This window comes from Columba livia, chromosome 9 (assembly GCF_036013475.1).
Source record: "Columba livia isolate bColLiv1 breed racing homer chromosome 9, bColLiv1.pat.W.v2, whole genome shotgun sequence".
NCBI classification, from domain to species: Eukaryota; Metazoa; Chordata; class Aves; order Columbiformes; family Columbidae; genus Columba; species Columba livia.
The window spans coordinates 15,539,278-15,565,892 of NC_088610.1; the positions used below are offsets into that span (position 1 = coordinate 15,539,278).

General features: G+C 38.1%; 1 protein-coding gene across 1 annotated transcript in view; it reads left to right on the forward strand.

Annotated features, from left to right (window-relative positions):
* Positions 1 to 26,615, forward strand: part of SLC9A9 (solute carrier family 9 member A9) — a 190,938-nt gene that overhangs the window by 135,239 nt on the left and 29,084 nt on the right. Inside the window, exon 14 of the mRNA XM_013368144.3 lies at positions 2,176 to 2,255. Within this exon, the coding sequence (XP_013223598.2) occupies positions 2,176 to 2,255 (80 nt within the window). The remainder of the gene's footprint in view (positions 1 to 2,175; positions 2,256 to 26,615) is intronic.

A 26,615-nucleotide genomic window follows, 5' to 3' on the forward strand; every position in this document is an offset into this window, starting at 1 on the left:
TGTTACTTGAGAAGAGAGACCAACACCCTCCACACTACAGCCTCCTTTCAGATAGTTGTAGACAGCCATAAGGTCTCCCCTCAGCCTCCTTTACTCCAGGCCAGCCCAAAATCAAACAGTGTCCAAGGTGGGACATCAGCAGCCCTAGTCCTGCTGGCCACACTAGTGCTGATACAAGCCAGGATGCTGTTGGCCACCTGGGCACACTGCTGGCTAATGTTCAGCCAGCTGTTGACCAACACCTTTTCCACCAGGCAACTTTCCAGCCACTCTTCCCCAAGCTTGTAGAGTCCCTAAGATCAAACTCCTTTCTGTGAGTACCTGCATGCAAGGTGGCACAAGCAGTGCCCACAGTGGTTCTTACAGAGTTTATTTTAAAAAGACAGAGTAGCAGACAATATAGCTACACCAGGAATCCAGCTGCACCTTTGAATCCAGCTTACTATTCAGTCCTCCAAAGGACCAAAATGCTCAAGAGCTCAATACAAGCTAGGAATCAAGAACAGCATTAATCATGGACACCACATGTATTACATAAAATATCTCTCACAAATTCATTAATCAAGAGACACAGTCTTGCAGAATTCTCACATAGACATTTGGAGTACTGCACCATAAATAGCTTAAAACCTTATAGCAGATATGTGCAGCAGAGTACTAGAGATTTTGGGCATCAGAGAATAATAAAAATCCCAAATCATACTAATCATAAGCCCTCCAAGCACCAAAGAAACCAACACAGCGAGAAGCAGAGTTTGCCTTCTTAAGGAACAGCAATGCAAATAGTTCTCTGCAAGCCTCAGGTGGCAACCAGTGCTTCCAAAAAGAGAAGCGGTAAAAGATAACTCACCGCAAACAGACACTGCTGGCATAGAGCACTATGCTGTGCCCAAGAAGTTCACTGTCACTGAGGAAGCTCTGGGATACACGAGACTCCATTTTAGCCAAGGCAAAAGTTGCACTAACCATAAACTTCAAGAACACAGTCACAGCCTTGAGTAAACAGGGCTTGTCCTTCCACAGGTGGTATTAATACCCATCAGAAGAGCTGCAGACCTGGCCTATAGAAACTGGCCTATAGAAACCCCTAGTAGCTAATTATCATTACTGCTCCCTGGACCTAGGAATTCTGCACCACCTGTGGTGGTGCCCACTCTGGCTATTCAGGACACTTTTCCAGATCACTAGTAGTAAAGCCAGTAGTGGGTTTGGATCCCCTTATTGTTCAAAACACCTGAAGTTAGCAAGGGGCCACAGCCAAGTAGCATGCAGAGGGTATCTCAAAGACTGCAAACATAAAATATTGTGATAGAACAATGGGTAATGGTTTTAAACTAAAAGAGGGTAGATTTAGACTAGATATAAAGAAGAAATTCTTCAACATGTGGGTGGTGAGGCACTGCAACAGGTTGCCCAGAGAGGCAGTAGATGCCCCATCCCTGGAAATGTTCAAGGTCAGACTGGACAGAGCTCTGAGCAACCTGGTGTAGTGGAAGATGTCCCTGCTCATTACACAGGAGTTAGAATGGACAATCTTTAAAAGTCCCATGCCAACCCAAACTAGTCTACGATTCTATGGTTTCAAATTATGACCTGAGTAAAAGGACAGTCTGCCTATCTACCTTTGCAGCACATCCCTGAATTAGCTTGCAGAAAGGAAAGCAGCATTTTGAGTCTTGCTTACTCAAGTCATGTTCCTCTCCCCTTGGAAAGAAGCACAGAAAGAAAAGTAGCGTCATAATTATTAGAATATCATGATCCCTTTGGGAATGACATTTTGTTAGATGTACACAAATAACATCTGATCTTGTAGGAGTAAACTGAAGTAATCCCACAATGGCAATTAAATCAAAATATCATTTTATTGATCTCAGAATATAGTGCTTCTCAGCTGCTTAATAAAATTGGAATCATTAATAAAAGTAAATGCTGTGCTCTTCCAATGAGTATTATAGCAATGAGAAATGTGCTATATGAGCCAATTTGCTCCTAAACTGATTCAGAGATGACATTTGTGTGCCAAAGGAGCTTTTTAAATTTATAAATAAATAAATAAATAAATAAAAAGTGCAGTTAATTTTCACTTGGCTTGACATGTATTTTTAATATTGGAACTCTATGTTTTATTTATGTTATAAAAATGCTTTTCACTTTATTCATTTATTTATTTTGCAGAGTGCATCTAACTTGGATAAAAATACAACCAAAGCTGAGAGCGCGTGGCTGTTCAGAATATGGTACGGCTTTGACCACAAGTATCCTTTTCTGTTAAGCCATAGCTCAGGGCTGTCCAACTCATTTTCACCAGGGACCACATCACCCTCGCAGTTGCCTTCAAAGGATCGAAGGTAATTTTAGGACTGTATAAATGTAGGAATAGTTACATTTATTCAGGATTTTGACACTCCTACCATAGATGATAGTTGTATTAAAACTAGCACCTTTAAAATAGTTAAGAACCAAAAAGAAAAAAAATATTATACTTTTAAAAACAAAAGCATAATTCAATGAATTTAGTAAGGAGAAGAAATATTGGATGTTCAAAGAAACAGAAAGTCTAGAGAAGCTGAGCCATGCAGTAATAAGTACATTCCTAATTGAGGCTATGGGGACTAAGAGCAAGCTAAGAAGCTCCACCCTACAGTAGTACATAGACAATAGCTTTCAATAAAGTAACCTTTTTAAATTCCAAGATAAAATTAATCCATTATTAATCAGGTGTTTGGGAAACCAGGAACTTGGACACTGAAGCAGCCCAATGGCTGCTGCCTGCCCACATATTCAGAAAGCAGTAACTACCCAAGAGAAAGTAAAAATAAGACAACCCTGGTTTCCCCATGCCTCTTACAACAAAGAAAGATGCACCCATTGTGAAGATGTAGCTCCCAGGACTCCCCTGGAGCTCACGCTTCCTCTTCCATGGATTCTCGAGCCTTTGTGCTTTTATTCTCATTCTTGCTGAGGCACATGTGGTAGAGATTGAACATGGGTGTCTAATGCTTTATTCTAGAAAGTCTGGTTTCCACATCTTTTGCCTTACAAGAAAGTATTTTGATTTTTTTTTTTTTTTTAATATCCTTAAAAAGAACATCCTCCCAAAACCAAGGTAGAACAGGCACCCTTTGACATCCATGCTGTCACTAATGCCTGTGCAAAGATGGCAAAACTACCGTTCTAATTTATTGCCATTTTAAACTGACTCTGTGAAGGCTTTGCATAGCCATCAGTGAGATCCCACAATAACAATCATGCCCTAAGGCTTTAACAAAGATATACAATGAACATAAGAGAAGCCCATCTGCTGATTTCCATGCATAGTGGCTCAGTAGCTAAACAGGCAAAGCTCTACCAGTAGGCTCCATTATTCAATAGCACATCTCTTGGGCCATTACCCTGCACTACTGAGTAGCGATTAATGCTCAGGCTACATGTATGTTTTTCTGATGCCAGCTGCAGCAAACTAGGATGAAATATTTTGGCTGATAAAGTCGTAACTCTTTGAGAATACAGCTTCCTTAGAGAATTCAAGTGAAGTTATCCTTCAGAGAGTTTTGATGGAAAACACTTTTTTTGTTTTTGGTTAAGAATTAATGTATTGCCCTAATTAATCTGCCAGACCAGTTTTAAGGGCCAAAAAGCACTTAGTATTAAAATATTTCCCTATGACAATTCCTCAAGAATGCTTTGAAATAGTAGGTGAATACTATATATAAATAGGGAATGTGTTTAAATGTTAATGCTGAGTACCAGCATAACCGGCTTTAACTACCACTCAGCTCCACTTCCTTTTCAGAAGGAATAGCCTGTGGTTGTGGTATCTTAGAAACTCTGAGTCAGAAGGAACAGATTAACAAGGAAAAAATTTTACTCTGAAAAGAACAGGAAAAAGAAATGTGGACAGAAAAACAGGACAGACACAAGTTTTATAAAAAAAAAAAAAAAGGTACATGAAAGAGATTACAAGAGTCAAGCAAGAAAACAAGGGACAGAGGCAGAAGTGGGAGAGAGAGAAATCAATATGAAGAAGACAGACAAGAGTACATGCAAAATGAAAGGACTGTAGAACACACCAGAAGTGCCACCTCTCAGAGGTTATTCTTTATGGTAGAAATCTTGAAATATGAGTGTCTAATGCTTTATGCTAGAAAGCCTGGTTTCCATGCCTTTTGCATTTCAATAAAATATTTTAAGTGATTTCTTTTAGATATTCTTAAAAAAAAAAAAATTAAGTGTCAATCTCTCAGCCAAATCACAATCTTCCTTTAGAGTTTAGATTTTAAGAGATTATGTCCCTGCCATTATCCTAAAATATATTTTTATTACAAATAATGCTTCTACATTTTACTAATCCTGGAAATACATACCCATATACCTGCACAGAATGATGGTTCAACCCACTAATGCTGTGACTCACAACTCTGAGTATTTCTTTGGTGTGACTATTTCTGAAATACGTTCTTTTCAGGGAGAGAAATTATCCACCCAAACTTTCTTTTGCTTTCCCCTGCCTAATGTTACAAATCTGCACTGCTAAACTTTGAAATAAATTGTCATGCAGCACAGTATTTATGCCCAATAAAAGATTGCATACAAAATTATTATAAAGCTTTCAAAGAAAAAATACAGCAAAATAATAATCTGGTTATATATTTTGAAAGCATAAAAAACTGTGACAAATCTATAGTTTGACATTTTCTCTTCGGCATTAACACAAATCTACCCACTCTTCTGGCAATACCATCTCTTTGCCTATTTATTTCACAAGGGAAAAGAAAGAGGGAGGAAATATCACTGAGGAAATGAAAAAGTTATACTGTTCCTTGCTGACCTTATGAATGATTTCCACTTAGTTCAGCAGCCATAGGCAATGGCAACGTGCCACACTAGGGTAGAACTAAACAAAAAAGAGCTTGAAATTCTATTTGAGAATCAAACTTGATTTTTATATTCTGAAAGAAACAGTAGGAGGCTGATCCAGAGCCCGCTGGGTTTGAGAAAGCTTGTTTAAGCAAATGTCTTTGCATCAGGTATTGACACCTAAGAAGAACATCCCAACCTCCAAAATCTAGACTAAGAAATGTTAATACAGGAATAATAAAAATTAATAACAGATCATTTAAGTTTTTAGAGGTGTCCTCTTGGCTTTTCATCTCAAAGTTGTCCCATTCCAGAACATCTCACGACAAAATTGTAACTTTGTGGGCTACCAGCAATTTGCTTTTAACTCTTCTCAGTCCCAAACCTCTTTAATTGCTTACTCCAGCAAATATCACTGGGTTTTCCTTGCCTAGTCCCAAGACATTGTGTACCTAACTAGAGTTAGAATTCCTCCTCAACATAGGCTTGTATTCCCAGTTACAGCCTGCCGCAAAAAATGAAGATAAGATTAGGATGATAAAAGTGTCTTTCAAACAATCTTCACCTGTTTTTCCACCTACTTTAGACAGAGTTCCTGCAATCATTTCTGGTTTAACTTGATCTTATACAAGGCTTTTGTCCACTAAGGCTTCTCTCTCTGTATTCATATAATTCTCACTTTCTCCTGTGGGGGTATTTTACCCCTCACTGGCTGCTCTGTAGCATCCATCAGGAAGATGACTACGCTGTTCTCCCAGCTTCTCGCACCATAAACCGAGAGGAGAAGGAAGGATTTGGGATCGCTTCACTAAAACACAAAAGTGCAAAAATAACTGAAAATGAAGATAAAGAGACCATGATGTACATGCTAAGATATTTCCATCCATAAATGCTCACCATGTTCATAAAGAGAAGCCTACATTATGTTGAAGGATATGTACTATAATAGCACACACAAACTTGCACTGAGAAGAAATAGTTACCGCGTAAGAGGAGGACGTGTGCAAGATTACAACAGAAGAGAGCACGAAGCGAAGGAAGAGGGTCCAAGTCTTCAAATGCATGGTAAGTTTCTTAAGTACTTAATAAGTATTAAATTGCAAGACAGAGGCCTTGGGCCCACCTGCAGCCAAGTCTAATCATTTCTTTTCCCTGGCAATGGGGTGAGGATGAGAGTGTGATGTGGTCCTCCAGGAGTAAGCAACATGACCAGAGCACTAATGCTGCCCATCTCTGGCAGGGTGAGGGGTGAGAGGAAGCACAAGAGATACAACAATTGTTCTTAGCTGGCCAGCCTGGGTATCACGAGTATTGCAAGGACAGGGCTTCTGCGCCTTGGTACTACTCCAAGCTACCAAATAGCAACAAAGCTGCCTAACCTGCACAGAGCTTTGCTTTTCAAGTGGCTCACTTGCACAGTGCCATGAATCGAGTAGGAGAAGAGCTTTATCCTGCTTTACAGATTTCTTTTCCAATCTGAGGTATATTCAGGTTCACTGAACAGAAGCACGAGGCTGGGACAGAGTGAGCCAATTCTCCATAAAACAACTTCTGAAAGTGTTTCTACTTGAACTGCAGTTGCCCATCATTCAGATGCATTCCTTTCAGTTAAAAAACAAGGTTGTTTTTGTCCCTTGCACTTACCTGAAGTCAATCAGCCAAAAGGAATTGCACTATTTGTGGACTCCAAAAGTTTATCCTCCTTAACTTATCAGGGTAACTATCATTTTATTTCTCCTGTTCTTTGTATGCGGATAAAACAGGCATAATGGCTGCCTATTGAGTAAGGTAAGTACTATTCTGTACCTGTGAGAAAGTGGAAAAGATACTAAAAGCAAAAGTGTGCTGCAGGGCGAACTGACAATCAAGGAAAAATTCAGCATCTTGTGGTCTTTAGGTGATTTTTTTTTATGGAATGACTTGCTACTCATATCAGAGACAGACATATTTGGAAAGAAAAGGCAAAAGGCTCTAAGCATGTGTGTGCACACCATTGGTTTTTGGGGTTGGGTTGGTTTTTTTTACCTGTTGGAGAATGAAAGATTTCTTAATTACTAATATTCTGATTTGGTATTCTTCATCACTTCAGTGCCAACAGCAAAATAGCACCTAATGTCCTAGTTTTGGACCAGAATCTTTTTTTGCCAGGCAGTTTTGAAACAGAAGAAAGACAATCTTAGAAAGACTTCAGTCTAACCATGAATCAAAGAAGCATCAGATAATGCAATGTGAGCAAATTCAGGTGCCACAAACAGTAGAACTGGCCAGCAGGAAAGGTAGATGTCATAGCACAGACATGCCAATAGAGCACAAGAATCGGCTTTCCAGCTGTTACAAACAGATCATAATAAAAGCTGAGAGAAAACACAAATCTTAGTAAATGAATTATAGTAGATGAACACGAACATGATACAAGAGCAGCTGACTATATCATAAGGCTTCCTCAAACACCGCAAACCTTGAACAGTAGAAGGTCTCCATAAGGTATTTTATTATGGAAACAATTGCCTGAACTTGGCTCAAAACTCGTTCAACTCAACAACACATTTTCAAGCACATGTTCTAGAAAACTCATTGTTCTTTTTACAGCACAGATAATCAGTATATCTGATTTGGTGCTATTTACTAACCCTTTCCAAGGACACAAGATTGTTGAAACTCTGCAAATTAACCTAATAAAGGAACATGGCTAATGATTAACCAGGACAATAAGTGACCTCAGTTTGTCCTCCATTCACAGAAAGAAACCTGGGTAAATAATTCTTAAACAATTCCACACTAAATATATGAGTAAAATCATTCTCATTTATAAATTTCTCTCATGTCAATTCTTTGAAAAAAATTGCATTCACGTCCAGGTATTTTTTACAAGAAAAACAATTACTAAATAGAGTTAAAAAACAAGTGTGAATGTGAAGATAAATATAAAGGCTTTACATAAAAAAAAACCTCTAGCTCTTTTACAATATGACATATCATCATTTTCACCCTTCCATTGCATAGAGACATATATAAAGATTAATTGTGATAGTTTCCTGATATTTTTATTGCAAAATATAAACATTTGAACCCATCCTTTCCCCATCATCATCCTGAAGAAAGCAGGGAGCTGCAGCAATTTTGGTTGCACAAAATATAATCAAAAGGAGATAAAGTGTGAAATTTTTACTATTCAGATTTTATACTCTGACACTTATTGAGTACCTTGCCCACCCCCCCACCCCAAAAAAAAAAAAAAAAAAAAAAAAAGAACTGACAAGGGGAAGGGAAGACAACAGAAAGATGGAAAGATCAGGTTCATTGTCTATTGTCTTATTTTATCTCTTATGTCACAAATTAAGTCATTCTGGAAAATTACTTCTTTTGCCAAAGGTTTTACTTTACTTTACTTTACTGGTAGGAAAGCCATTATATTAAATTTCTTGATTTCTTTAAAACCTTCCTAGAAGCATGCAATGCTTTTACCTTTGAGGAAAGAAATACATAGGGGAAATCTGTGTGATTTATTTTTTTAAACCAGTAGGTAAGCTATTGTCAAATCTTTGTTCTCATCCACCAAAGACATGCTGGGCCAGGTTCTATTTTCCATTCTTTGCATTGAATGGTCATTGCTTTTTTTTTTTTTTTTTAAGAGTTTGGCATGGTATCTAAGGCAGAACCTGCCTCAGTGCAGAATCACCAGCTTTTCTACTGAACATCACAGCTCATTCGATGTAGCATACCTTTTGCTTGTGCTGTTCAAGCGGTTCTCTCAATTTCTGAGAACAAGGACCACAACTGAATATCAAGACTGTTTCACAGACTCCAGCAGCCCCAATGTAAATGCATGGGTCTTTATGCAACTATGTCACTGTCTTTCATGCAAAAATATATTAAAATGTGTTAAAATCTGCAACAGCTAGAAACATCAATCCTCATCCCAAAGGGAGTTCTAAAAACTAGAAGTAAAATTGCTCATAAAAAATATAACATTTTAATCTTTCCAGTGAGTAACAACTCCAAAGCTTATTTTAAAAATGAAAACTTTCATAAATGTTTCTGATGCTCATCAACTGCATAGGAGTCTGGCAGCCCACCAAGTAGGTCAGAAAGTTGACAAAAGAGTAGAGAAGTGGAACTGAAGCCCTAAGAAATCTGGCTTTTGCAGGGCTCTCAGCAGAGGCTGTTATTGTGCCTTCCACATGGTTTACCAGAGCCAGGGAAAATAATGGAAAAGGGGCAGGGAACAGGTAAAGCTTCCATCTATAACGCTGCTGAAACTGCTTTTTTTTTTTTAGTTTCAGCAAACCTGCACTTTAGACACAGAGATAACACGCTGCCTATGATTCATTCCTTCAGTATGTGTAAGTGGCTGGCATTAAAGAATCTCAGTTCTGTGCACAGCACCACTCCATGCTCCATCCCTGCCTGGGGGTAAGCAGCCAGTCCCCCTGGCCTGGGGACCCTTGGCATAACACCCCAGAGCTGAAACACCCGAGCCATTCCTTCCAGATTGCCAAGGGTTGCTTCTCACACTACTGAGCAAACCAGCAGATGCTCACAAGTCCCACCCAATGCACGTAGCACTTCATACATACACAGCACTAGCATGTCAGCCAGCATCAAGGTTTACACTTCAGCATAGGAGAAATTCAACACATACACCACCAAGACAGAACCAAGTACAGAAGATTCCTCTCGCAGGCATATTCTATACAGAGTTGCTATATTAGTAGCTCTTGACCAAGAACCAAATATTCCAGCATGGACAACTCAAAAAACTGCTACTTTTAAAAAGACACCATCCAGTTCTGCAACTTTCTTCTACCTGTATGGCTGCCTGTTACAGTACCTGTCAAATCAAAATACAGAACTTGAAGGAGTTGATCTAAAGCCTAGTGAAGTAAATGAACTCACAGGTTATTGATTTCAACAAATTATAGGCCAAGCCACTGTAGTATCTGATTTTACTGATAAGTATTAATTATTATTCCATGTGACAATTTTTTATTTTCTTTTATTTTTTTTTCCTCCCCTTCTCACTTTATTATTATAGTGTACTGTAGTCTGAATATACAAAGCAGCAGAAGCTAAGGCTTGTTTTAGTCCACTCAAGCACGAAATTACAGTTTGTTGGCTCACAATACTTAACAGCACCCAGGAGACCCAACTATGATATAAGAGTACAGGAAGCTTATAAGGCAGATTTAATCAAGCATAACTTAAAACCTTCTTTCAAGTCACTTACATCCCTGTATGTGCAAAAAGTTACTTTGAATTACATCTAAAGTGTTTTTAAATGTTCTTCTGCATGTATATCTTTCATTGTTACCTTTCCAGTCACTTAGCACATATTAGAACGCTTAGACGTGCATGCAGCACATGCTGCATATATAATAGCATCTATAAATGGCACTTTTACAGCAGCAATTGTCACAGCAAGATATTTCCAATTATAACATCAGCTAAGCAAGAAAATGGTAATACTTCCTAGTAAGGGTCTATTATTAATGTTAAATTACAGTGGTATTCCTGTAAAAGCTGTGAGACTAAAGGAATTCAGGATGATTAAGGTTATTACTAGAAACGCCAAAGGGCACGTTACTGATTTTCTATTAGAAAGTATTCTTGAATTGAACTCTTTTACAGAAAGCTAATATCTGGATGCAAAACCCTTAAAGTCATTGACATGTTCCAGTGCCTTCAGTGGGTGTGGATGAGGCTCTCAATACAGGTCCTATTTAGAAGTCTGTATTTTGGCATTCTTCCCATTTTAGGTGGTTGCACTGGAAAAAGCACTGTTGGTATCGTTAGTTTGTGCTGGCTGTGATAGTTGTGAGTTGAGTTCAACTACTTCAACACACAAACACAGAACCACCAATAAGCCTGAAGGAAATGTGCAAAGGAAAAAATTGTCTGTCTCTAATTTTAAGAACACTTTGGCAATCAGTGATTCTATATAATGCAATTCTTGGCAGCAGAGAAACTCAAGAACTGTTTTTTTGTTTTCTGACATTGAAATAGGTGTCTGCTTCACTAGAACATATGCATCATCACGCACTCAAATACATTGTGAATCAACCAGTCTTAGTACCAGTTCTAAATTCAGCACTTTTTCTGAGGGGGATGCTAAGTGAAGGGGAAGACAATAAATCAGAAGGATGAAAATACTGATTTAGGACTGAATTAACATTTGCATGAAGTATTAGAGCACATGATCACATCTTATGAGCTCACTTTAATAATTGTTAAAGGATGCAAAAGTCCTGAGCAGGGGAGACAAAGGCTGTCTTTCATCTTAAACTCTACTACAGGTTCCAATAGAAGTCAGTTTATAGTGCCCACAGAAACAAAGCTTCTTAATTTAGGATAGCAGAGGAACAGGTGGCAACACAAACATTGTTGGGCACTTCCTCTGTGGCTTGTTCACAACTGGTTATACGGGTGCACAGATGGAGAGTAATAGACTGTAAAAATAATAACTTCAAAGTGTATATAGTTTACATTAAAAAAATCATGAAAGTAACACCAAAATTTTGTGAGTTTAGTGTTGTGGAGCTGCTATTCCAAAAAAGAAATACTGTCATGAAAGGTTAGGAAATGCATACTTAATTGCACACTAATGGATGGGATAACTATTTTGGTCTGATGATCGTGGTCCTTTTTTTTTTTAATTTGTCCTGTTACTCCTGATGAAAAAAATTGTTAGATGTTTATTTACAAATCATTGCAAAAGTTGTATTATTCATGCAGACATTTTTTACAGGTTCTTTTTTTACCTTCCATGTACATACATACTAGGAACATACTTTTGTGCTATGAATGGTAAAACCTCACTCAGATTCTATAAAGTTCCTAGCCAGTGCTGATAGACTTTGAGTGTTTTGCTGTCTGTTCATTAGAAATTTATAGGGGTTATTTTATACAATATGCTAAAAGCAACCTCGTGTTTTTCTGAACTGATTCTTTACCATGTTATGATACTTTAAGCATTTAATTTTGGATGCAGAAGTAGGGAAAACCAATTGAAAAATGAAACATTTCTCTACACTTTTTGCAATATGGAATTTCTTAAAACAAACCACTAGCCTCAACCATAATCTTTACATTTTAAGCAGTAAGTTGTTATTTATTGTATCCTTGTTAGCCAAACCTGCTCAGTACTATCTACTTTAAAGAACAGACAGCCCCAGCTTTGCAACATCTATAAATTGTTCAAGAAGTTCCTTCCTTGTTTCATTTTGTGTTTGGTGCACTGCTAAGGACCTGGGGTCTAAATTCAGAGATGACTTGAACTGCAATTGTTACATCAGGGTAATACCATTAACTTAAGCGTAGTACATTAGTCTTAGTTTACACCAGTACAAGAGAGGCTGTCACTGCATCCAGCCTTCAGGCTTTCAATTACACATCTTCGGCTTTAGTGTCCTTAGAGCCTCAGTTGCACTAAGTAAAACAAAGCATCCCTTTTCATGTCCACTGTTTCCCCAAACTACCGGGAAAGAAACTCCCTCCATTCTACAGTGATTTAATTTGGATTTCTTGAGAAGAAAATATAGAGAAAGTGGATTTTTCCTCAGCTATTGCACTACCCTGCTCAGCCTCTGTCATGAAACCGCTCCTGCTTCCTCATTCTCCAGTGATCAGCGTCGGGTGGGAAGGGGGAGCACAGAAACCTGATTTACACTTTAACTGCTGGCAGAACACCTAAAACCAGTTTGAGGAATTTTGAATAGTAATGATAAACCCTAATATTTTCAGTGTGATTAAGATAAGAAACTATAGACCCTTCTTTAACAGGGAAGCACAGAAACGGTTTTTACTCATAAAAAATCCAGTATGATTTATTCAAAGGTTAAGTCCTCATTAAAGATACAGAATAGTGCATGTCACAAATGGTTAAGGCTTTGAAATTCTTTGTGGATTATTCACTGAAATTTGCATTGCTACACAGCACAAACTATTTTTGGATTCTGCATAAATGGAATATCTAATATAGAATTACATTATAATGAAATATGCAATAATGCAAGTACCCATGAAGTGCTTTTCATGTACTAGCAGGCATCCAAAAGTTTCAAATGCATAAAATACAATTACACTTGCTGCACAAAAGACTGCATGTCAGGTTCATGCACATTTAATTAAAATTCAGATGTAAAAATACATATATAGTCTGCTAATACATAGTTAAACTGCTAATGATACTCCATATAATGGCCAGTATCAGTGGGAACTGGAGTGAATCAAGATTGGTCTTTAGGGCTTGGTGCTTCTAGCTAAACTAGAGATGTACACTTTGTGCTATACAGAAAATGCTATTTGTTAATGATCCATGAAAATGCAGATGAAGCAACTCCAGATCTGATTGTTCCACAGGTTGCTACAGAAATTTAAAGAGACAATGTAAAGATGTAGTTTTTGTTTCATTATCTGTGATACTCAATTCAATGATACCTTAAATCTTAACATTGAGGAAAGAATAAAAATATGAAAAAATAAATGTACACATATATATGTAGTCCATATGGAATGTAATAATATTTTTCAACTGTCATTTCCCTCACTTTCATTCTCACACAGTGGTGCAGCCCCAGCAGCAGGATTCTCTAGGGAAAGCATTGCCTCAGCACAGCCAGCTCTGGGTCTTGCCTGCAAGGATATTCTTTCAGGAAATATATGCAGCTGATTCAAACCCTCTTGGGCTGAGAGGAACCAAAAGTCCTGGTCTTTCACTTCTGAGATCAGTGCTTTAACACCTAGGCTATTATGTAAAAAATGGCCAGTAACTCACCTGGTAGCTGAAATTTTCTGGTTGAGTTAACTGCTGTCTCAATGAGTCAGGGATGGTTCAAGGACACCTAACTTATCATGTCACTCTAAGAAATAAGGCAGAAATGAAATATTTCCACAGCCCTCTCCAAATTATAGTGTCTACCTCTTTGATGCCTCCCTTCCCAGCCCAGGTTGTTTCTCAGCATACATAGGGATGTGATTAGAAACCTAAGCAGACTTGTGGCTAATATTGCAGGTGAGTTGTGGTTTATTCTTAATAGTGTGGAATGCCAACTCTGTTCATTTTATTAGACTATGCATCTTCAGCAATATTTCCAACAACATAAAGGATAGCTAAAAATTACATTTTTATTTTAACTTCCTATATAGTAATAGATACATCTACAACTCTATGTTTTTGCTTTAGGCTCTGTTGCTACCCATTCAACAAGACAGCCATTTATCTTGGTGTTTTTACTTTTGCACATAGAAGAGCTAGATCTTATTTTGTTAAGCATAAATACATGGATGCTTACATTATGAGTACAACTATAAAATTAGCATTATGGTCTTGGACTGTTTTCTCAGTCTTCTTCTGTCTACATACCCACCCTTGCAGAGCACAGAACAATAACCTGTTACCTACACCAATGATACACAGTGTTTTCCTAACATTAGATATGTCTGATAAAAATAAAGACCTCCTGGGCCAAGCCTTTGTCCCTCTAGTCCAGACACACAGCAGTTCTGAGAGTGCACAATACCACTTCACACAGTGGGATTTACAATAGGGGTACCTACTGATTTGATCAGACCAAGCCTGACACAAGGCATAAAGAAAGTTTGGGGTGTGATTTCATGCACAGAGTGGTAGGTCCAGTCAAAGCAAATGAGCAAAAATTGTTACACATGTGCTGGCAAGCAGGCATATGCTTGCTTTGCCTCCACCTGCAAGGTAATTGCAATCCAAAAGCTGCACTGCCCCTGAGAGCAGTGCCAAGCTGGAGCTGCTATCTCCTGGGTGCACGTGGCAGGAAAAGGACAAGTAGGTGTGCTATGAAATACAGCTAGGAAGCTGTAGCACATAGCTGTGGATCATATCAGGCTGGAGGCTCAGGGCAAATGCATCACAAACACTTTTTCAGGAGTTCCTCATAAGATGCAGCTGGGACCTGCTCCCATAGCCTGTCCCTGAAAGGTGTGCAGTTCCATCCCCAGGGTGGGGAGGGGAGTTCCTGCAGCAGAAGCCTCAGCAAGACCTTGCCCAAAAACCCTCCCTCCCTACAGCTGGGGAATATGCTGTGAGCTTGTCACTACAGCTTGAAAATGTGAGTGGAAAATATCTGAGGTAAATAAAAGGAAAATTCAGATTCTGTAGAGCAGTTCATCAGCTGCAAAGCAAATAGCTATGAGTCAGTTTATCACAAACAATAACAGAACAAGAATTAACATTAACAAGCTAATGCTTCATCTGATTGTGAGGGGGGTTTTAATCTTGTTTCTAATTAATTTTGACAGATTGAATTAAAATGCTTATTTGCTTTGCATTTGATGCACATGGGGCTGTTCCTGACTTCCTCGCATTAGATTACATGCAGTCAGCACCAGCCTTTGTAAGCCTTTTTACTTTTGGACACTGGAGAAGTAGAGTAAGTCCTTATTTCCATTTGTTAAAGATTTTTGATCTATTAAGAGGCTTCTGTATTTCAGCAAGGTTTTCCTGCTTTTTATTGCTTTGCTTTCAGTTTTTCAGATATAGAAGCTTAACTTGAATATTAATGCATAAGCTCGCATTTTGACCATGGAGCCCCCTTGCTATATTCTTTTTTAAAAGCCTTCCTATGTTAGTTCCAGCTGAAGTACCAGAGGAATAGGCCTCTTATCCTTCTCTGTACTTTCTGTCAAAACACTTGCAAGAAACATTTTTGAGACATTTCAGCTGGAATTAACAAGACAAGACTGATTTCCTAAGATATGCCTGCCTTCCTCTGACAGAGTCAAGGAGACAGCCTGCTTCAGGAGACAAATGACTTTTCTTGCATTATTTTCTCCTTCTGATGTATGAACCATTCTCATCATCATTAATTTGGATTCTAGTTGCTTACAGAGGTGGGTGTAGGCTCCTCAGCAACGAACATTTGTTAGAGCTACTGTGTGCAAAACTGCAACTATCAAACAATGCTCAAGACTAATTCTAAAGAGCTACAATCTATCACACACAGTCAGGAGATTATTGGATTCTTATGTTTCTGTACCCTGTATCTTAATACCTGCATTTTTGATGACTGCTGCTAGAATGCACACTTCTCAGGGAAATGAAAGCAGAGGAGGAGAGAAAAATCTTCTGGCAATAAATTTCACAGTAAATAAAAGAGAACTTGGGATATCAGGGGTGTAATGATTCTGTGCAGAATTTCAGCTGGTCCCCTTAGACTGTGGATCAAGCTGTGTTATTTGAGCACAGAGGTGACTCTTGTTTTGTGGTTATGCTGCCTATTTTATGTTTTATTTTAAAACTACAGTTACACAAGTTGTTGTGAAAATAGCATACAGGAAAAGTATATAGATGTATTACATGCAAAACTAGCACACACATTCACTGCTGCCTTGTATTAGTGTCAATAAAACAACAAAAAACCCAATGAAAAAGTCCAAAATAAGCCCCTTGGAATAAATGGAATTGATATGACTCCTGCCATAACTTAGCTCTTGCTCCAAGTACTAAATCCAGCACAGATGGAATCAGTTATTCAGCATTAACACCACTGTAACTGAGGGCAGAATGTTCCTTGATGACTCTTTCCTGTTGTTTCACTGGGTTGTGCAAACTGCTGTAATGGTGGGACCAGGCAAGAAGAGCCAGTTTTGAAGGGTGCTTGGGCAGCATACACTTCAGTGTTTATCAGTAACCACCCCTAGGTGCAAACACTAGCCAAGGTTCCATGTACCCTGTGCACTGACAAGTGCGAGGGTGGGTACCTGAGCTGGCTGGTGTGCAAGATCTTGCTCCTTCTTCACATGCAGATGCTGAAAAATACACTCCAAATCCCTTTTGCCCCAGGACACAATAGAAATCAGATAAATTAAGTTTAAATGAGCTCTTCTGGAACTAAAATAACTACAAATGGTGTTTTCAGTCCATTCCTGCTGAAGGCTGAGATGCTTTTCAGCTGTCTGCTGTGAAAGCCAGAGTAAAACCCGAGCTGAGCACAGGGAACCTGAAAGCACCAGCACAGCCATTGTGCACTGCTGTCCTTCCCTACAGAGCCAGAGTATGGGCACAACCTTCAGGTGTGTCTTTTCACAATGCAAAGACCATCTTCAAGATCTGTAACCCAAGTAAACGGCTACATGATGTAAGACACTCTCATAAGTATATGTCAAGTTTTTAACCTAATATATACACTCTTTATGAGCTGTAGAGACAAGCAGAATAGAGAGCAGGCAAGACAAGGGGACTAGGCAGATATTAAGGAGAGAGGCATTTCATCAAATAGTATAAAAAAAACATATGTAATCAATAAGAATGCAAGTAAAAACTACACTCATCTTCAGTATTCCATTAAGACAACTACATTATTAATAATATATCACAATAAAATCTAAGGCAAATTATTACCAATATATTAGGGGAAAAAAAATATACAGCCTACAATTAAAGCTGTATTTGTTCATTTATATTTGCTCTAGTCACAGATATGATGGCATTTTAAAATAATGACCCAGCTCTCTCTTTCTGAAATGCCAGATCATGCTAATTTACAGCAATTGGGAAGCTCAGGACACTTACGGCTTCAAACTTAACCTGCAAATTATAAGCCAAGACCAACCAATGCAACAATACAAAGACAAGGTGATACATTAACTGTGAAATAAGAACAGCCACCTTTCAGCAGGAAGTTAATTCTAGAGCCTTCCTATTCCTGTTTCCAAATGAAGAGGACATTTGTCAGCTGGAAGTAAACAGCTGATTGTGATTTGTAGATCTGCATAAAAGCTATGAATCGTGGATCAAGCTCTGCAAAATCATTAACCATCATTTCACTTTTTTATCCTTCCCATGCTGGCATTTACAGAATGGAAGTTAACCTCTTCCACTTCTCTCAGGTGCTGAGGGGACTGGTTTGCTCTCCTGCTAAGGAATATATATAAATAAATCTTCAACTCTAATCACCATACGTTACTACCAGCACTATATTTTTGTTGAAATTCTTCAATGTTTCTCTGCACACGAGTTATGAGAGTCAGTGACTGATAAGGAGTCAGTATTTAGGTTTTCCTTTCAAGCTCTTTCATCCTCAGTAAAGCATTGTATCCCTTCACTTCTCCAGTTCTTGCTCCACTTATGTCAGTGCAGTTGTGATTAGTTTCCATATGTTTTCCTGTCTTTCATCTTCATCTGATTCTGAAAGGTCCTTAAATCTGTAGCTCAGCTCAAGCTGAAATTTCCAATAGACCCTGATGTTTTCATGTTAGAACTGTTAGTTTTCCTTATTGCTCTTTGATTTTTTTCCCCCCTAAATCTTATTTTTAGGTGTTGGGTGGGTTGGTTTGGATTGTTTGGGTGGTTGGGTTTTTTTCAAAACAAAGACTATGGTTACTGGTAAGACATTCTGCTAAATATACTATTGCATTTGGGACAGATCACCTGTTTAGCTAAATGGAGCAAAAAAATTAGTAGCAAAAGATCAGATGAAAAGTTGATAATTTGTTTTGCTATCTCATAAGACCTAGGTTTTTGTGCACATTGTAATGAGAATGTGCACACCCTCTATCTTGCAGAATGCCAGTGGCATCCTGAAATAACTTTTATTGGTAGTATCATAAGAAGTAGTATAGAGGCTGAAAAATCAGAATACATCTCATTATTTGACAAGATGTACTTTTGGCATACACAACAGAACAAGGGAAAGCTGCAGGAAATCTATGAAGGGAGATACATGCTCTCCATATCATGAAACTCTGGTCAATCATGTTGGCTGTAACAGAATTTGGAAACTGAAATGAGGCTTCACTAGGAAGAGATGAGAAAATGAAATAATCATGGCACATGCCAAAGATCAGGAAAGTCAAGAGGGCACAAACTTCTGGGCCCTTTATATCCCCCTTTATCTGTAGACAATCAAAAAAAAAAAAAAAAAAAAAAAAACAGCTTTGTAAGTCGATGGTTTTGAGCTGTCATTCTGCCATGCACAAGCACTTATCTAATATTCTATAGTTGTATAGTTGTAGTAGGCTTCCATTAAATACTAATCCTCTAGGAGCATACTTACAAAACCCATCATCTTTTCAGAATCCTTCAGGCCTAGAGTATCTGACCATAGGTTAATTAATAAATTGCTGCTAAGACTGACTGAGATTGCAATACAACTCCTTGGTATAATACCTAATGTTCTCAGTCTCCATAAAACTCTTTCAGCCATTGTCTATGTGCAATATTTTTTTCTTTGAAAAGTCTGAAAGGAATCTAATAAAACCTGAAGAGTTGAAACTTTCATAGACGCCATAAGTCATGCTTCTTTAGTATAATGGTTATAAAATATTTGTGAGATCTTTTCCTTTTCACCACTCTACAGAGTTTTTTTGATTGGTCTAAATCGTTGCATGCCACCCATTATTTAATAACACCACCTGCATAGAAGAAACAGTATTGTTATGACCTCCAATTTGTAAGTTAGAAAATATTTATGAATCAACAAGTATTATTTCAGTAGATTAACTTTTTTAATTGAAATAATGTATTTCCTCAGTCAAACCATAAGTATGGCATTTTCAGACTTTAAAGATGCCTCAAGACTGGTTTCAAGAGCTACATGCAGCTTTTACCATACATACACACAGTGCAGCCTTTATTTTTAAACTTCATATATGTTTGTATGCTAAATGACATTAGATAAATGCAAAATCAAGCACAGTCTTTTTCATGAATATTAGTTAAGCCATATACAATATGATAAAACTCCAAACTGAGATTTAAAACCTCTCTACTTACTGTGCTAAGGTGATTTCCATAATTACACACAGACTCTAGCACCACTGTAATTATCCCTGTCTTTCCCCACAAGGACCAATTACTGTGTTTCAAACTGATCCATAAGGGGAGAAATACAGGATCACATATTTAAATGTAGCTGTCTACCTTGAGCCTGAAAATTGCAAGCCAGCATATTTGTGATTCAGAGAAGCCTGCTGTGGCGTTTTCTCCAGTACCTGGAGAAATCTCTGTGGCAGAGAATGAAGTGCCTTTGTCTGCAGTGGCAGTTCTGATATGGCAAGAAAAGGAGAAGTGCTGCCCACTGCTCCATTAACAAAATTGCTTCTTGGTCTTCTGTGAAACCCCAAAGTAGCGGAAATCCTTGCCCTTTTTTTTAACTCTGACAAAAGCACTGAGTTGACCTCCATTTGCAAATCAGCAATTCATTGCTGCACACATTTAACAGCTTATATTTTGTTTAGACTTTTAAAAGATGCTGTTCTTCACAATTCAAGTGCAAGAGTCTCCAGGCTACTCATTCTTCACTTATCTATACTACCAGCACAGTCACTGCTTAGAATGTTGTAAATCATACCAACAGGCTATGACTAACACTGGAGAAGGCAATATTGATAGCCTTGTGTCAATGGAAGCCTGTTTTCTGCTTGTCATAAGCATTTGGTAATGTCCTGTTAATGAAACTTAACTTGCTCTTTATTCCTGACAGACAAGAGCATGTTCTGTATCTCACTAAATCTGACTTAATGACTAGGACAACTCTTGTCTATTTGCTTCTAGCAGTGCAACGCCTGCCCTGAAAATAGAGTCAATTCCCTGGCAATTGTACCCCACCAGGCTGTGCTGCTCCTGCTGTTCCATTGGCACCAGAGCCCCAGCTCATGAGCACCACGGCTGCAGGAGCAGCCTGCAGAAGCTGCAGTCACACCTCTGACAGCAGGACTAAGCGTGTCATTGAACCTGGAGGATAAGTGACAAAAAAAAAACCCACAAAAAACAAGAACAACACCACACACAGCAACACAGCATGAACTTCAGCATTTCAGAAACAATGTCCTTGCTCACAGAGCTGACAGTTTTTCAGATACTGAAGTATGGCTCCAGTCTTGGAAGGCAAGAATGGACAGAAAACTTAAGTGATTTTTGTAAAATGTGCAGGAAGATCTTTCAGTGCTGAGGGCACAGAGGAACATTTGGGGCAGTATCTAGAAGAAAAGGGGCAGAACAGAGGCAGTGCTCACCCTCTCTCAGCCCAGCACACACAGCCAGTGAACTCCAGCAGCTCTGCCCTGGGGCTGCGCATCCCAGAGGCAGCACCACCCGGTCCCCAGTGCAGGGCTGTGGGAGAACCCACCTCCTGCAGCTGTCAGGAAACAGCTGATCACTTACAGGGCTCAGACCAGATCACTCCTGTGATAACTGTCACTGTTTGTTCTCCAGTGCCTCTAATGTGAGGATCTAGTGTCTGAAAGGCACCATTTTTCCTTTTCACCAAAATTAATAATATAGACACATAGGTTTGTGGTTGATTGGTTTGTTTTTCCTTTAGCAATTCCTTATTTCTTGTTTTCTTACGCTAATGTCCCTCTAAAAGCAACTCTTTCGTTTCTGTGCTTACAACAGGCTAAAAGTGCTGTTCTTTCTGTGGAAGACCTATTTGGAAGACTGAAATCTCTCCTAAATATTGGTCATGACTGGTTCCCACACTACCCATCCTATGCCATGTGATATTGGTAGATATAATCCACTCCTGAGAATGAATCATTTCTGTAATGATTGGCATTTTCACCAATTAACAATCCTTCCATGAGATGCACATGTCAAAACAGTATGCAAGTTTGTTTTCATGCTGCTGCTACATGTCTTAATTTTGTTAATACTGCACAGACATGAAAACCAAGGATATCACACAACTTTTTTTTCCCCTTAAATGTTTCTAATTTTAAGAGATAAATTTCACAAAACATGCAAAATATTCAAGAACTGCTGAATTACAAATACCTTGATGTTTTAAGAAGAATATTAAGGAAGCCCCTACGTTACCACCTATTTAAGCATATAATACATATCTGCAAGTTAAAGGATCTTATGCTCCTGTTTCCAGGTTCACAACACTTTCACTGTGTAACTTCACAGAAGTTGCATGGGCCACGATCAGCCCCACTGAAGTCAAGGGAAGCTTCTCCATCCATTTTAATGTAATACATGCAGATTTGCCTACTTTTTTGACCCAATTTTCAAACCAAAGGTCTGTAATGCGTGTGTCAGTAGAGTCTGTCAGCACAGGTCTCAAAGCACCTTACAATATTTATTCTTTCAAAACTTCCTGTGGTATAAATATTATTGTTCCCTTTTTGCAGCTGAATAAACCACTGCACACAGTAGTTAAGGTATCAATTGTTGACCCCAATGACCATTTTCCACAGATGCAGTAACAATAAATTGCACCTGTAACTTTGCCTTCAAAGATGATTCACCCTTTTTATGAGGATGAGGATCTCTTTCTTTTCAGATGTTGTGTATACAACAGTATTTACCAAGAGATGGAAAGATACTTGTGTTATGGTAGACAGCCTGGAGAGAAAAGACTAGATTGTATAAAAGTGGTGGAAAGAAAGAAACCAGTAACTTGATAGATCCCTATTTTGCTGTTGTTCCAGCTCTTATCAAAACTTGATCAGATTTGGTGTTGTGAGAGACGCAAGCCACAAAAGCAGCTACTGAGCATTTCTTATGCTATTCAGTGTGCTGTCTGCAAGCAGGGTGGCCGTTCCTGCTACCAAAAAAAGTAGATTGATATATAGAAGCAATAACAGAACAAGAAGCATGCTTGAGAATCCTGCTTTTGTGCAGATGTTATGCAATAGAAGACAAGCAAAAAAACCCACATTTCTTTCATAAAGATAAGAACGATGAAAACATAAAAATACCACAGTTACACAAATGTAACTGTCATTGCATAAATGCAGAACTTCATACTTCTATATATACAAACACATGTTCTGCTCAGTCAAAAGCAAGGTTTTTTTGTAATCCAGAGGAAAAACAGAGGGGAAAAAATAAAGAAAGCAATCGGTACAGTGAAGTAGGTAGAAGATGATCTTAGTGCCATCAGAATAAGTGGAAATCTTTCCACCAACATCAGTAAAATCAGGATTCTGCTGTACATCTGTACTGAATTGAAAGCTCTTCTCTTTGAACACTGACTAACATTGGCAGTGAAATATATTTTAAGTGACAATAAAAGGCAATTCTCTAGCAAAGGGGATTCTAAATAAAGGTCAAGTGAAACTGTACATAAGCTCAAGGTCAGGTTTAATGTAGCCTTTCAGACATGAAAATGAGGAATAGTTTTCTATTTACAGCTAAAAAGTATAAGTTTGGGAAGAGGTCTTCCTTGACCTACTTATATGCAGAAGCCTGATGGTTTCAGAAGATTTCCTACTAGGAAGAAAGCTAATAGCATCTGTCCTTTCCAGAATGCACAAAGATCTATATTCTTATTTTCCTATCCACCTCAAATACAAAATACATTTTAATGTTATACAGAGAAACACCTTACTATGACTAAAAATACGTAGATTCCCCAAAAGTGACATAACCATTTACTGTTTAAAAATTCATTGTAGACTTTTTTCCTTTCCATAGATTATTACGTTTTTCCTCTCAGCCTTCTTTCCCTCTAATGGAGAAAAAAACCTAAACAACACAGATGTATATGTTTTCTGAGAGGAATGATTCACTGGTTTCTGCAGCTGGAGTGCCAACCTTGGCTATTCTTGGAAAACCCAGAGGAGCACATATGGTTACTTGAGAGGCGCTGTGCATTTCTTTCACTTCAGCTCTTATCAGGTGGTATTCTTCACCTTTGCAGTAATCTAATTTGGGGAAAATAGTTCTAAAGTACCCCGAGGTGATAAAAATGAGACTAAAATACACCTTCCTACATTGTTGAAATTACTAAAAATATTAACTATGTTTTGTCTTTACTAGTTGGCAACTTTTTTAACAGATTAAAGATTGTGCAGAATAGAATACTGCTCTTGAGAATCTGTTTATCCCACATATCAAGCTACCACAGAGAGGCTTCATAGATTACCTGGCTAGATCCAAGTCCTGTTCTTAACTGGCATCCCTAGAGTTCGAAGAAGTTCTAAAGAGTGTGGCACAGCCCTGTATTTTGCTACTTCTAATCTGCATTTTATAAAAAAATTTCTCTGTTTTCTGTTTTGTTATCTCTGAGTCTTGTCACAAAAACTGTATGTTTAACAGTAAGGTGATATACCTATAAAGGGTGACATTCGGGTATCTTTATCATAGGCTAGATTTAGTTCCCTTATCTTGAAGTTTCTGGTGTAGCTCTGAATTTCAGCAAAGATCATAATGAGAATCTCAGATTGAGTGATGTCATCCTCATCTGCCCTTTTATTTGTCATATTTCCGTGAAGCAGATAATACTGTCTGCCAATCTAAAACAAACTACCATCAGCAATGTTCGTCTAGTAATATTTACCAAGCAGATCAAGAAGACTTTCTTGAAGACAAGTTGTATTTCTTTTAAGTTTCTTAAGAACACAGTGTCCTTATGCCACACCATGAGGGCACGTCCGTAGCTGCAGTAATATCTCTTATATACAGAGAAATGAGCTTCTGTTACTTTGACAGATGTGAGAAACACCCATGTCACGAACTTCAGAACAGAGGATGGTGAAGCAGTATCATTCCACATGAAGAATCAAGCAATCATTTTCCAATTTAAAAACTCAATTTTTTATGAAGGTGTAGATAAAGCACTGTAGTAATTTAATGACTCTACTGAGTAGAAGTATTTAAATGTTCCTCATAGGAGAACCAGAATGTATCTCAAATACCATCAAATTCCATGATAAATGCATAATACTAGATCAAAATTTTATACTGGCTAATGCATAAGTTGTTTAGTCCCTAATATTAAATCTAATGCCTGATACAGTAGAATGAAAGATGAAATAGATCCTCATACTTTACTCACTGTAGTAACTGTCAAACAACTCTCCTTGATGGAGAGTGTGCTTTCCACAGAGCAGTAGATTACTAAACATGTTTCATGTCACAACTAAAAAGTATGTTCAGTTTCAAGAGTAGAAACTGGAATGTTCTTTGGGCAGATACCAAAGTAAGGCCATCAGTTCTTTTCTAAAAGCTAGAGTAAATTATAACTAATCCACAAAACCAACCTATATTCAGTACTATACAAGAAATTTGCATTGTAATCCACAAACCTAATTCAATCATAGTGTTCAGTTGACACAGAAAAACATAGAGCAAAAACATCAAAGTTCAGGCTTAGTAACCACAGAGGCCAAATTTTATAGTTATTTTTAAAGTATTTACAGATTTAGATACAAAGAAAAAATTTAAGACGGCTGTTACTGATGCCGAGTTACAATGTAGAACATTAAATGCAGAAGTTTCCGTTTTAATTCTGAATGGGGGGGGGAAACACCACAAACAAACAAAGAAAACCCCACACAGATATTACCTGTATATTAAAAATGGAGTCATGGGGGAGGAGAAAGAAACCTGGAACAGAAGCTATAAAAGGCAAAAGACTGGTGGAGACCACTGAAGTCTCCCACACTACCAGCTGTGTCCTTTCCTGCTCTTCTTTGTGGCTCCATCCACTTTGGGTGATTGTCTTTCCACAGCCCTGGCTACTGGGGAGCAGGGTCCCAAGCAGAGGAAGCACACGACATTTAGTAGCAAAAGAATGGTGCAAGAAAGCTTAAGAATAAACATTGTGGGAGGACAGGTATCTGATATTTTTTGTATTAAGTGGCAAAGCACTATTCCACCTCTTTAATGAGATACCAAGTAAGGCATGATTATTTTGCCTAATGTTTTAAAGTGACATTAAGACTGAACAGAAATAGTTCTAACAGCAGAAGTGCCTAATATGGGTAAAGCCTAGTTGTTAGGCTAATTTTTTTCCAAAATACTCATTTAGTGATTTTTTTTTTCCTGTATCTATTCACCTTAAACACCTTTTCTACTAACCACTGGCCTCTTTTTTTAGTCTCCAGCTTCAAACACATAGAGGATGTGTCTATCTGGATACTAAAATAAAATCAGTTATAACCTTGAAAAAGGCCTGACTTTATTAAAAAATACTATGTCCCACGCACCTGGCTTTTTCAGTACAGGAAATCCTCAGTGTGACTAGACAATAATCTTCTGGATAAGCACGTAAGCCTGCAGAAAGTACTGCCTCTCACAGCACTGGACTGTGCTGCATTTGGAAGCAGAACGGACCAGCCCAAAGTGGTATTTTTCACAGTAAATCGTCTTCTTGACTAACTAGTGTAAATGAAAATCCATAAATTTTTCTTCCACTTTGCAGGAAGATGCCCCAAACAGACTAATTCTAACATAATTTTTACATTTAGAAAAATATTTCTCACTTTTCTATTTCCTCTTTAGTCTGTCACCCAAGGATATCAATTACTTGTTACTTTTTGGTATATTGACTTCATTTGCATAGATTTTTCATGTGAGTTACAACTGCTATTATTGTGTTTCGCTGTGTAAATAATTTTCTCAAATGGTTGCAGTGCTGAGCTAAAATAAAACATATATTAGGGTTCTGGTATAGGTGGAGCATAATTTATAGGATAAACCCAAAGGAAAAAAAAAAAAAAAAAAACCACAACACACACACACAACATTGAATTCAAGGACACACTTTCAGTATACTCAACTAAATGTACAAGGGCATGAGAAGCAGCATAGAGTGTCCTATAACTCCCAGAAAAGTGTCCAAAACAAGTTAGAAACTCCCAGTCTTTTCACATATACTGTTGCTTATCAACCTAAATGGCAGAAATGTTACTCTTCCCTTGTGAGGTATCCCCAGAAGCACCTGTGTTTTGTGGTGGCTAAACTTCTGCCCCAGATATCTGTATTTCCAGCAGCAGGCAAAACATGGGACACAACTATAACTGCTGCTGCCATCCTAGAGCATGACTCACAAACT